Here is an 11,671-nt window from a genome sequence, read left to right as displayed (position 1 = left end):
CAGAAGCGAAACGCAATATTCTGTCAGGACAATTCACTATTTATGCACAATAAACAAAGGAGCATAGCGCGACAATTTCTGTTCAGCCCCAGACTTGCTTGTAACCTATATCACCAATTATGTTATGAAAAATGACGTATTAACTACTACAAAACACTGACCTTTGTGGGAATGCTTGGAGCAGACTGGGAAGTTATATTTGGTCTTTGAATGGCTGCAATCCAGGCCATCCGTCGCCTCTTTGTTACTTTGGAAACATGGCTTGAACAATTTCTCTTCAACGACGTAATCCGATAAAAACCGATCTCTTTACCCATCGGCTTCCTGTGGCTGTCATGCGACCGGCTATTGCAGTTAATAATACAGCAGCTTCTTGCCATTTTTTGTGTTTCTTTTTATCGCTGTGTAACTGATTTCAATTGAAAGCCTGGGTGCGCTAGTACCTCTTGCCACGGGTTCCCAGAATCCTTTGCGGTTTTACCCCTGAAAGACGTCACATTTTCAATCTCCTTAATCACCTGTGAACCGCTGCTTTTGTTGTGTAAATAAGGTGGGGCCATGCTGAGCCACTTGGAGTGGTTAGTTTCCTGAGCCACAAGGAAACTTGTGTTTCAGTTTGCCATCTTAGGGAGAAATCAACACACATGGGTGTATTTCCTTTGTTGCTGAGATTTATTGATAAAAACAGTACAAAATAAAAAAGAAACAAACCAACCATTTGTACACATATTTACAAATAATAATAAAAAGTGAGTGAGTACATTTCAACATTTTCAGCAATCACTCACAATCCTGGCACTGCCATGGTATCTGTAGTCTGCATTTACCACATGTGTATCTGTAGCAGTGAACACATCGCACAGTGGCATGATTGTTCTTGCATTTGTGTTTGACCTGACACATGGCTCTTTTTCCAGGGCTAGGTGTGGAGGGTTGTGTCTGAAGCAACTGTTCTTTTCTTGCCTTCTTCCCAGCCATATGAGAGTTAGCCAACTCTCTTGCAAGCTCCACCAGGAAGTCCACCCGTCTTTCCTGCGTCCCGGTGCATGCTTGATACAGCACATGTGCATTCAGTGCTGCCATGTCAATCATGTTATAGAACACGGCAACTGGCCAGCGCCGTGTTCCTCTGCGGACAGTGTACTCCCGCACCATCTGGTCCATCTCATCCACGCCACACTTTGTGGTGTTGTAAAGGGTGACAGTGTTTGGCTTCCTTTTGGTGGTGTTATCAGTCTGAACCACGCTGTGCATGCTGCTAAGAATATAGACTGTCTTCTTCCGTTTGGCCGCATACGCCGTCAGCGTGGCAGCAGTGGTTGAAAACACCTAAGAAATAAGATAAATTGTTATTTCCATAGCACTTTTACACACAATGAAACACATAAACATAGAACCACAAAAGACCTGCAACATACCTGAGTGGTGAATTCATTGCGATCTGTGTGTCTAGCGGATTGAGGAATTTCCCGGCGAATCTTGTTGACTGTGCCGAGGATGGTGGTTTTCCGTCTAAGGAGTTTTTGCGCAAGTGAAAGTGATGTGAAGAAATTGTCCGTGGTAACATTTCTGCCCTTGTCTAGGAATGGTTCCATCAGCCTCATCACTACATTTTCAGACAGTCTCTCCCCACTGGGACGATTGGGGTCCTTGCCAAGATATGGGAGGACATTGCAAATGTACTTGGATTTTAGGTCGCAAGCCACCCAAAACTTGATCCCAAACTTGTCAGGTTTACTTGCAATATACTGCAGGAAACAGCACCGAGTCTTTGATGGGAAAAGGTGTTCATCAACGGTGATATGTAGACCAGGGTTGTAGCACGTGATGCAGTTGGTGACAAATGATCCCCACACACTGGAAATTGCAGCGAACTTATCAGTCTTTGCTCGATCACTGCGGGTGGATCTGTCATCAAAGCGTAGGTGTCGCATGATGTCTTGGAAGCGGTTTCGCGGCATAGTTCCAATGATCTGTGGGTTTCCCAGGTTTGCTGACCAGCAGTCACGTAGTGATGGAACCCTAGTAACCCCCCGCAAGATGACAATTGCAATAAATGCCATTAGTTCAGGGAGGTCCATGAACCAATGAACATGCTCCATTTGCTGTGCATGTTGAATAGTCCATTCTTGAATGCTATGAAGCATGTCAAGAGTGATGAAACACAGGAAGCTCTGAAGGCGACTCGAGATACTTTTCCTGGCCTTAGCCGTTGGCTCTCCATCTGCAGCGTACGCTTCTATTGGGGTGAAAGGGAGACAGGTCCCCACCTGTTCTTCACGCCACACTGTGCCATCTTTTGCTGTCTCAGTCCCCAAACAAGCTCTCTTTTTAGGTTGAGAAGCAGTCTCCTCATCTGCAGTGTGAACAAATTCAAATTGTGAGCAATGGGAAGGTCAAACGAAATCACAAAAGCATGCATAGATACTAATTATAATTCCAGTATCTCCTCCTCTGTATCGGAATAATGTCTGAAATATCTTACTTACTATATCCACTTACTTGTTTGAAATGAAATAGGAAATGATATGAAATGAAATGTCTTCCTAAATAAAAAGATACAACTAGAGTTAGGGTTACTAGCTAATCCTAATCCTAACACCTAACCCAGCACACACAAAAAGTGGAAACTATAAAAAAGGTAGAGTAGATATTTCTGTCACTCTGCTCTGCTTTTTTTTAGTATTTTTCACTTACTTGTTTGAAATGAAATAGGAAATAATATGAAATGAAACCTAACCTGAAGACTGATCAGACAGCTCTGAGTCCGAATCCGGCTGAAGTTCTAGGTCTTCTCCATCCGAGTCACAAGGGTTGACTTCACTCAGGATCATTTCCAAGGCCTGCTGAGTGGTGAGTCTTCTCTGCATTTTCTTTCCTTGGAGAGGAGGTTCGTACACCACAGAATTCTTCAGGGCAATGAAGGATTAGGCTAAGTGCAGTGAGATTGTATCCACCTCAACACAAAAGGAAGTTCACAGATCTTAGCAGCTCTCCCCCCACACAAACAAAGAGGCAGTTGGCAGTTAGAAATCAGCAATCATTCACACACCCCCACTCCCCTTCAGATTACTCAGGTAACGACCTAATTTACATATGAATTGATGCTAACAGACAAGCCAAGTTAGCTTCCACTTGGCTGACGGAGGGTTAGAAAAGTGTGGGACTTCCAGTGTTAAATGATTTGTATTGATTTGCAATACACACGTGCACGTCTACTGTATTGTTATACAGCACACGTAGACTGCTCCGATCCGCTGCGATTGCACTAGAGGAAATATTAAAATAAATAAATAAGCAGCAGCAGTAGAAGAACACTCTAAGCCAATCAGAAAGCAATTTGCTGCTCCCTGGTGACCAGCTACCAATAGGAAACGTGAATGTGAGCGCGGATAAACGGAATTGTTGTTGTGTGTCGACCTCGGTGATATTGTGTTTGGTGACAGTAATAAGAGTAATTGTTTCAGGGCCGTTAAATCCCCTCACAATGAGCCTGTCTCTGAGGTAAGCCGGTTTGTCGCAGTTATTCCAACATCCCTCATACCAGCGCACAGAGCTAGTCGCTAGCTCTTTCACATAAGAGGCGCTAGCATGTTAACTTTGCAACGTGTTTGCTGTGTTTGTTCGGGAGTGATGGTGCATAGGAATTAGCTGCAGCTACTAATCAGTGTAGAGTCGACGTTAGCTGCTTACTGTTTTTTTTTTTTTGTTTTTGTTTGTTTGTTTCTCTGAATGTGACTTGGACGACTACAATGCACTGTACTATAGACCACATTTAGTTGCAAAACTACTGTTCAGATGCCACCCCTGTGCATCGTTTGTCTTTCATCCAATCCACTACAGACGTACACGTTCAGTAAGGATCGACCGCATAGCCACAGCAGAAAGTCATCAGTACCAGTACAAAGGAGCGTTTTTTCTCATTTAAAAAAAACAAAAAACAAATTAGCATTCTTGACCAACATTGTTGCTGATTCCGTTTTATTCAGTGCACATACACTTTTGTGTATGTGTAGTGGAATTGTAAGGGGAAAACCTTATATTAAATATTATACATGGAGAATCTTGTGTTGAATTGGCACAGAAAGGGGGAAAAGGACCAAAAACAGAGAAAATCTAACCGAGGAAAGTAGCTGTATCAGCTGTCAGCCAAACAATTCACAGTGTTATGTGCATCTGACAATTAATGTTATAATGATACTACAGTCAATTTGTTTTGTTATGTTACTTTGTAATGGTATTGATATTTAGATAAGCAGGTGTCAGAGTATTACTCTATCATGTGGTTAAGTTGCTGATAAATCAGATATTACTGAAAAAGTATTTAATCGTTGATACTTCGTTACATTGCTAACGATATATGCACTGCAATCTGCTTGTGTTGCAAACACAGAGTGTAGATACCTGTAAACTTCAGTCTGTAAATAGTTACAGATTTTAAGTTTGTTTTCTCAGTCAGGGTAAAACTGATCACAAGGCTGTGTACGTTGTCTAAACACTGAGTGCACTGCCTGCATCTTTGTCTATTGTGTGTTTTGTCAGCCCTTTGCTTTTCAGCTAACCTTCTTCTGTAAAGCTGTGGTGTTCTGCCATACGCTGTACAACATACTCTGTATTGAAGCTTTAATTTGGGGTAACAGCGGATAAATATGTCATTTAAGTTAAAGAAAAAAGTTTGCAATATGATTGCAGCTGAAACCTGTGTACATTTGTGTAACACATGCTGCATCTGTCTCTCTCCAGAACGGAGCTCATGGCAGACAAAACCAAGCGTAAGAAGAGGAGAGAGCTCACTGAGGATCAGAAACATGAAATCAAAGAAGCATTTGAGTTGTTTGACACAGACAAGGACAAAGAAATTGACTACCACGAGCTGAAGGTGAGCACTGGATGATGAGAGGATAACAAGTTTGACAGCCAAGAACAGTCCAGTGAAGCGGTATTTAATCTGCTGTGTATAGTATGTTAAAATGTGCCATATGACTGTATCATGGACCAAGCAGCCAGGAACACACAGGCACAAATGTAATCTTCAAAAGATGGGTTTTATTATACCCCAAAAAGGACAAAATGATTACAAAAATTCAAAATGACAAAAACAAACTTCTTTTAAGAACCAGGTGGGCCCATAAAAGAGGTTAACTTAACAAAACTCTACTCAAAAGTTACTTAACAAAACATAACTCAACAAACTGACCTCTCCAAATGAGAAACAGCTCCAGTTATATAGCAAATGAATAAACCATTATATACACCAATGGTGAAAACTAGAGAGATAACAGCTAACCATCATTCAAAAAAAAACCCATTCCCCCTACATGATCACAATAGATGGTTCAGTCCATTTTATTGGCTTCTGCATTTAAACCAGCTCCACCCTCAGCCTCGTCTTTCACCCAAATCAGGAAGGACTGGAACGGAGGCCAGGTAACTCAAAAAGAACAGAAATATAATTAATATAGCATATACCCATATAAAATAACAAACAATGCAAAACACAGTCTATGCCACCATTTGGACTATAGCTTAGTGCTGTCGTGCATTACAGGTAAACTCAAAATATTAAATTGGTTAACTTATGATCACAGAAGCTTTAGAGCACAATGTAAACATAAGACAAAAATATAAAAACGAATATTACCCAAGTATTTCAATTGTGTGGTTGCATGCAGCTATCACAGACTGTCATAATGAACTCAAAAAGCAGTTTTTCCTCACTTGTTTACGTCTGTTGTGCTGCTGTAGGAATACAGAAACATCTCACTGTCACAAACTGTCAACAGGTGGCAATGCGTGCACTCGGCTTTGAAGTGAAGAAAGTGGATGTTCTCAAGATCCTTAAGGATTATGACAGAGAGGGAAATGGGAAAATAACATTCGAGGACTTCAGTGAAGTTGGTAAGTTTGCCTTCCCTGCATGTGCCCCTGTGCAGACAGGGACCAAGAGGAAGAAAATCTCGGACATCTTTAACTGAAGTGTTTCATTAACTCTGATGCATGTTATGTATGGTTCTGCAGTGACTGATCGCATCCTAGAGCGAGACCCGAAAGAGGAGATCATGAAAGCCTTTAAGCTGTTTGATGATGACGAATCAGGAAAGATCAGTTTGAGGAACCTGAGACGTGTGGCTCGGGAACTTGGGGAGAATATCAGCGATGAAGAGCTTCGCAGCATGATTGAGGAGTTCGATACTGACGGAGATGGTGAAAGTAAGTCAGCACTTGCTCTCTTCTTCGACATTGATAATTATTGCTATACATTTAATCCCTAGAAGGGAAACACGTTCAGTTTGTTTAAGTGAGCAGGAGTGGATGAACGGGACTTTTGTTTGTTTTGGTGTACGTACAAAAGAGGCGTATGAACGCCATTTATAAGGTGCTCATATAGAGACATATTTATCGTCAAGTAGTTTGGGAAAAATACATATCTTAATAGTTTTTTATCTTTACCGTGTACAACTCTGGCTACTGGAGCTCCTCTGAAAAAGAAAGCCTCAAATCTCAAAAAATTGTTTGTGGTTCTGTTAAGCGCTATTGAGTTAGTCATTGTTTAAACTTACTTAATAATGACTTCATGAGATTTTAACCATTAGAGCAAAATTACTCATAACCATCTCACAGACGTACCATTATGTTCAGCTACTTTCAGTACCATTGATAACGTAGACTCTTTTTCTCCTATTGATCTTTGAGTTAAATTAAGCAATTACTTCCTCCAAACTGTCAACGTATCCCTTTTTTTGTACCTTGATTTTATGTTTTTTTTCTGATTTTAAATCTGAAATATACTCAAATTTTAAAGCCAGTTAGGGGTTAAAGTGGGATTCAGCTGGTGGGGGAACCCTTAAATTGGTTGTAATGGCTTAGTGTGGGGAAAAGAATCATAACTTACAATAGAACTTACATAAAACTTACATAAAATTTCTACTGAGACCTTCAGTAGATTTTCTTAGTGTAAACACTGTGATCAGCTGATCAGATGTACACAACTGAATTCAACCAGATGTAAGCAGATGTTTTATGAGTTGTCCTGGCTGATTTCCATCCTCTATGCTGATAGTAAACTATTTAAGCTGTCTTTTTCCTATACGGTATGAAGTTAGTATGAAGGTAGAATTAAGTCAGTGGATTTCAGCATCATCAGCGAAAATTCATGTGAATTTCTGCTACACTGAATGTGACCTTACACTGACCATGAAACCACAGCCAGTGTGCACTAGTCACACAATGTTCTTTACTTTAAATCCATCACAGTACAGCAAACTAACCTGTTTACCTGCACTAACCTGCAGAGGATTTAAATAACACAGTCTATCTCAGTTTGATTTGCAGCATGTTTCACAATATGAAAAAACATAATGTCACGTGTACAGACCTAATATCTGATTTTAAAACACGAGGACTGACATGTGAGCTTTAAATCTGCATAATCTGCATTTAAATCAAATACCACTGAGCAGTCCTTACCTTTAAATCTAGACTCTCTTCTTCCTCTCCTGTCCCGTCTTTCTTATCTTTCTCCATCTCTGTGTGAAGTTGGTGCTTTCTTTTCCCTTCCCTGAGAAACACAGCAGCTGGACCTGTAGCTAGCAACACACTGTGAGACAAACTGTACACAGTTTGTGTGTTTTTTGAGCTGATAGAAATGTTGCATTTGAAATTCCCTGAAACTAATAACTCGACCCAAATGCATTAAAGCAAAAGTAATGAACCTGTTTTGAGTAAGAGTAAAAAGACGTTGGAAAGATAAATACTGACGTAGAGTAAAGATGCCTGAAAATTGTACTTAAGCACAGTAACAAAGTATTTTTTACTTTGTTACTACTTCCTACCTTTGGAAGCTACGTTGCACAGAGAGATGGGGGTGCTGGATTTAAATGCCTGCATGTCAGGAAAATGTGAAGAAACAAGTGAAAATTTAAATTAAGCAGCATCTGGCTGCATTTTAGTGATTTTGTAGACTGCAAAGCTGAGTGCAGAATTGATTAAATAGCTAAAGTGATACCCTTTTTTATTTTCAGCCATTTTCCATTTGTGGGGGACAAAAGGTTTCAAACGTGCGTGCGTGTGCGCGCGTGCATGTGTGTGTGTGTGTACGGGTTCTTACTATCTTGGTGGGGAAGAAAAAATCTGACATTTACTGTACTGGTGGGGACCAACAGCCCTCGTGGGGACCAAAATCCAGGTCCCCATGGGGTTGAAGGAATTTTTCACACTCAAAATGTGGTTTTAGTGTCAGGGTTACAATTAGATTATGGTTAGGTTTAGGGTAAGGGTTAGGGTTAGACATTCATTTTTGATGGTTAGGGAAAGCTTTATGTCAATGGGCTGTCCCCACGAAGATAGCAAACCAGACATGTGCGTGTGTCTAAAAATAATGCTTTTATGAAAAAACTGAATAAAAAATTGCATCCTTGAAAAAGACTACATTTACAGTTCAGTACTAAATATTACATAAAATAAACTATATGCAAAGTTTCTTTGAATGGCAGAGATGTAGAAATGTACCACAGAGCCATGGCTCAGTGTCTGAGTGTCTTATTGAATGAATTGCTTAATTACTTAAATGACTCACTATAGAAATCTCTCTCTCTCTCTCTCTCTCTCTCTCTCTCTCTCTCTCTCTCTCTCTCTCTCTCTCTCTCTCTCTCTCTCTCTTTTTTTTAAACCACTACAGTTTAAAACAAGCAAACAAAAAAACCTCTGGGCAATCAGCTACCAGAACCTTTTCTCTAATTTTGTTTCTTACAATTTAAGTCTTAAAGAGTCCTGTTGACAGATTTCTTTCTTTGTCACAGCAGCTGTTTCTTTGTCATGTAAAATATCTGTTAAATATGTAACGTGTTTACACTGACAGAAAGTGGAGTTTCACTGCTCCAGCCCACTTAAGGTCAAAGTGGGCTGAACAGAGAAACTGTAGTCAAAATAAAAGAATTTAAATAAATGAGATAAAAAGATTACAAGAAATTCATATATACACATACATGCATAAACCAAAGGCTTTATGTGTTTTAGAGAACTGAAACTGTCATTTTTAAAACATTTTTCTTTTCTGTTTGGTGCTCTCATTGACTGACTGGACTTGTTTACCCTCTTTCCAGTAAACCAGGAGGAGTTCCTTACAATTATGGGCGGGGACTCCTGATGAGGGATTTCTCTGTTGCTGAGGACTTCTTGGTTGGATTGGTCGTCCAATTTGTGAGCAGTTAAGCGACTTGACTGTCAACAAGGACGCACAGCTTCCTCTGAAGAATCGCAAGTGGACAGAAATTGTTTCATTGACCCTGATGGTTGTACTTGAGTCATTCCATAAAAGCACTGAACTGTGTGACAGATTCAGTGTCAGCCAAACTCATTTCTTATTGAAGGTGAAAGTTAAAGTATCAATATCATGCTTGTCTTTAAAATTAGCTAATCGTTGTTGAGTTTTTTCGTTAGGTTTTTTTTCCCCCCATGTGATACCATCTTTGTTAAATATGTAATGTGTTTTGCAACCATTTCACACCTTCCTGTAATTAGATCCTGTAAAAAGATCTTTTCACTCTTTTATAAACATATTAATTTACTGTTGGGGAAAATAGAGACAAATAGGAGTAAAATGTTGTTGCTTTTATCAGAAGTGTCTGTGTATTGTAAAGGACACATATTTCATACATGGCTATTTTGAATGGTTGTATTTCCAGTTTCCATGTGCATGTTCAAGTGTTCTATTTATTTTTGACACAATAAACTGGTTTCCCAGCAAGTCTTTTGACAAAGTCTTTTTGAACTTGAATTAGATGATTTACAACTCCAAAGGTCGATGTGAAATACAGCAGCTGTTTTGAAATAACAGAATCCAATAAAAATGCTGGCCCTCAAAAAGCTTTAGGACACATTAAAAAGAAAAAGAAACCCACTGACCTTTTGGCCTCTTGGAAGAGAGCTGCTCTCTCTCCTTCCTCTCCAGGTTACCACACCTGACTGCCACGGCTGAGCAGCATCAAGATCATTTGTGGAACAGCATTTTTAGCTCCAGCAACAAGAGCCTTCCTCTCTTTCTCTGAGTGCTGGTAAGTGTGTCTCTGCTGTGGGACCTAGTTTGTAGTTATGGCCAAGTGAAGCCTTGTGAAGTATTGAAAAGTGGTTCATTACTCAAAGCTTTTCAACACAGTCATCTTTAGTGACATCTGGTGGCCAAAAATATGACGAACAGCTTAAATCTACAACTTATAATGAACTGCTTCACTATGATTGCCCACTCTACAGAGCTGCAGTCACAGCTTCAGTTTGATATCATGTGACAGCTCTGTCTGATAGTGGGCTGATATGGTGCTTTGAACATATGGGTTTTTTTTGTTTTTTTGTTGTTGTTTTTTTTAATAGTGTATTTCTTATGTACACTTTAGAACTATGAGCAGAATTGCTGATGAACTGGTTTTCATTTGGGAATAGGCAGAGCGTCCACTCTTCCTGGCTCCATGTCTCTAATTATGTCACACACTGGTTTGCTATCTTTCACACAAAATCACCTCCAAAACACAGGATAAATCCCACCAATGATAAATTCCTTAAAAACCACTACATCAGGTACTGAAGCAGTCGCATGCCAAATAAAGCTTAGATCACATCATTGATCATGTGACTCTTTCAGATGAACTAAGCCTCGACACAGTGTTTCTGAAGCAGTGTGTTGATTTTTTCTTTGACACATGCGCCAGAGCTTCAGCTTCAAACGTGCCATATCAACTAGTTTGTGTTGGTATTCAGTCATTGTACTGGAAGTTAGTGGTAGCTTGGTAGGGGTTCTCTGCCATTTCCTCTTTATGTAAACCTTTTCTTCTGTTTTGTGGCCAGGCACAGGAATTGTACTTTTTCTTTGGTCTTAACATAGAATTTAGTGTGTTCTTCTTTTTCCCGGAGGAGTGGGGTTTTTGTTTCTTGTTTTGGCCTTGGAGACCCTGAAAATTAATATGCTTTCTTTTCCCCTCCTAAATAAGTTAACAGTGTAAAGAATTTTTAAATGTTTTTTCGTTCATAAAGTCAGCAAAGAGGCACAGAAAAGAAGATCAGACACCAGCGAGGGAGGATAAGAAAGACAGACGCAACAACGTTGTTATCCCCTATGTAGCCGGTGTATCAGAGAAACTCAGGAGAGTTTTCTCCAAGCACGACATCCCAGTGTACTTCAGACCCAGCAACACACTCAGACAGAAACTGGTTCACCCGAAAGACAAAACTCCAAAACACAGACTTAACAACGTGGTGTATGCTGTACAGTGCAGCGAGGAATGCCCAGACCTCTACATTGGAGAGACCAAACAGCCACTTCACAAGCGCATGGCACAACATAGAAGAGCCACCTCCACAGGACAAGACTCAGCAGTCCATCTGCATCTTAAGGACAAAGGTCACTCTTTCGAGGATGCCAATGTTCACATTTTGGACAGAGAGGACAGATGGTTTGAAAGAGGAGTGAAAGAGGCCATCTATGTCCACTGTGAGCGACCATCTTTGAACAGAGGCGGTGGTTTACGACACCAACTGTCTGCCATCTATAATCCAGTTTTGAGTTCCCTCCCCAGACGCCTTAATGCCCACTCACATCCTGGGCCATCTGACCTCAGGAATTCACACGACAAGGTGGGGCCAGGTTTCACAATGAGCACACCCGAAACCCTGGCTGATTAGG

At 40.4% G+C, this 11,671-nt stretch overlaps 2 protein-coding genes across 3 annotated transcripts; one reads left to right on the top strand and one right to left on the bottom strand.

Annotated features, from left to right (window-relative positions):
• Window positions 1-721: 721 nt before the first annotated feature.
• On the bottom strand, window positions 722-2,889 carry LOC134631950 (uncharacterized). The gene is made up of 3 exons (XM_063480527.1): window positions 2,741-2,889; window positions 1,419-2,356; window positions 722-1,329 (listed from the first exon to the last, which is right to left on the bottom strand). Exons 1-3 carry the CDS (start codon window positions 2,868-2,870, stop codon window positions 781-783), a joined length of 1,617 nt encoding a protein of 538 aa, XP_063336597.1. The 5' UTR covers window positions 2,871-2,889; the 3' UTR covers window positions 722-780.
• A 482-nt stretch (window positions 2,890-3,371) lies between these two features.
• cetn3 (centrin 3) lies at window positions 3,372-9,730 on the top strand. 2 transcript variants are annotated; one of them, XM_063480526.1, is made up of 5 exons: window positions 3,372-3,504; window positions 4,744-4,879; window positions 5,784-5,898; window positions 6,019-6,210; window positions 9,102-9,726. In XM_063480526.1, exons 1-5 carry the CDS (start codon window positions 3,488-3,490, stop codon window positions 9,143-9,145), a joined length of 504 nt encoding a protein of 167 aa, XP_063336596.1. In that variant the 5' UTR covers window positions 3,372-3,487; the 3' UTR covers window positions 9,146-9,726. The 2 variants fall into 2 exon arrangements, with proteins under 2 accessions (XP_063336596.1, XP_063336595.1); XM_063480525.1 differs by lacking the exon at window positions 3,372-3,504 and having other exon boundaries at window positions 4,721-4,879; window positions 9,102-9,730.
• The last annotated feature ends 1,941 nt before the right edge of the window (window positions 9,731-11,671 follow it).

The sequence above is a fragment of the Pelmatolapia mariae genome, linkage group LG7 (assembly GCF_036321145.2).
Source record: "Pelmatolapia mariae isolate MD_Pm_ZW linkage group LG7, Pm_UMD_F_2, whole genome shotgun sequence".
Taxonomy (NCBI): Eukaryota; Metazoa; Chordata; class Actinopteri; order Cichliformes; family Cichlidae; genus Pelmatolapia; species Pelmatolapia mariae.
This window is presented reverse-complemented; position numbering and strand designations above follow the sequence as displayed.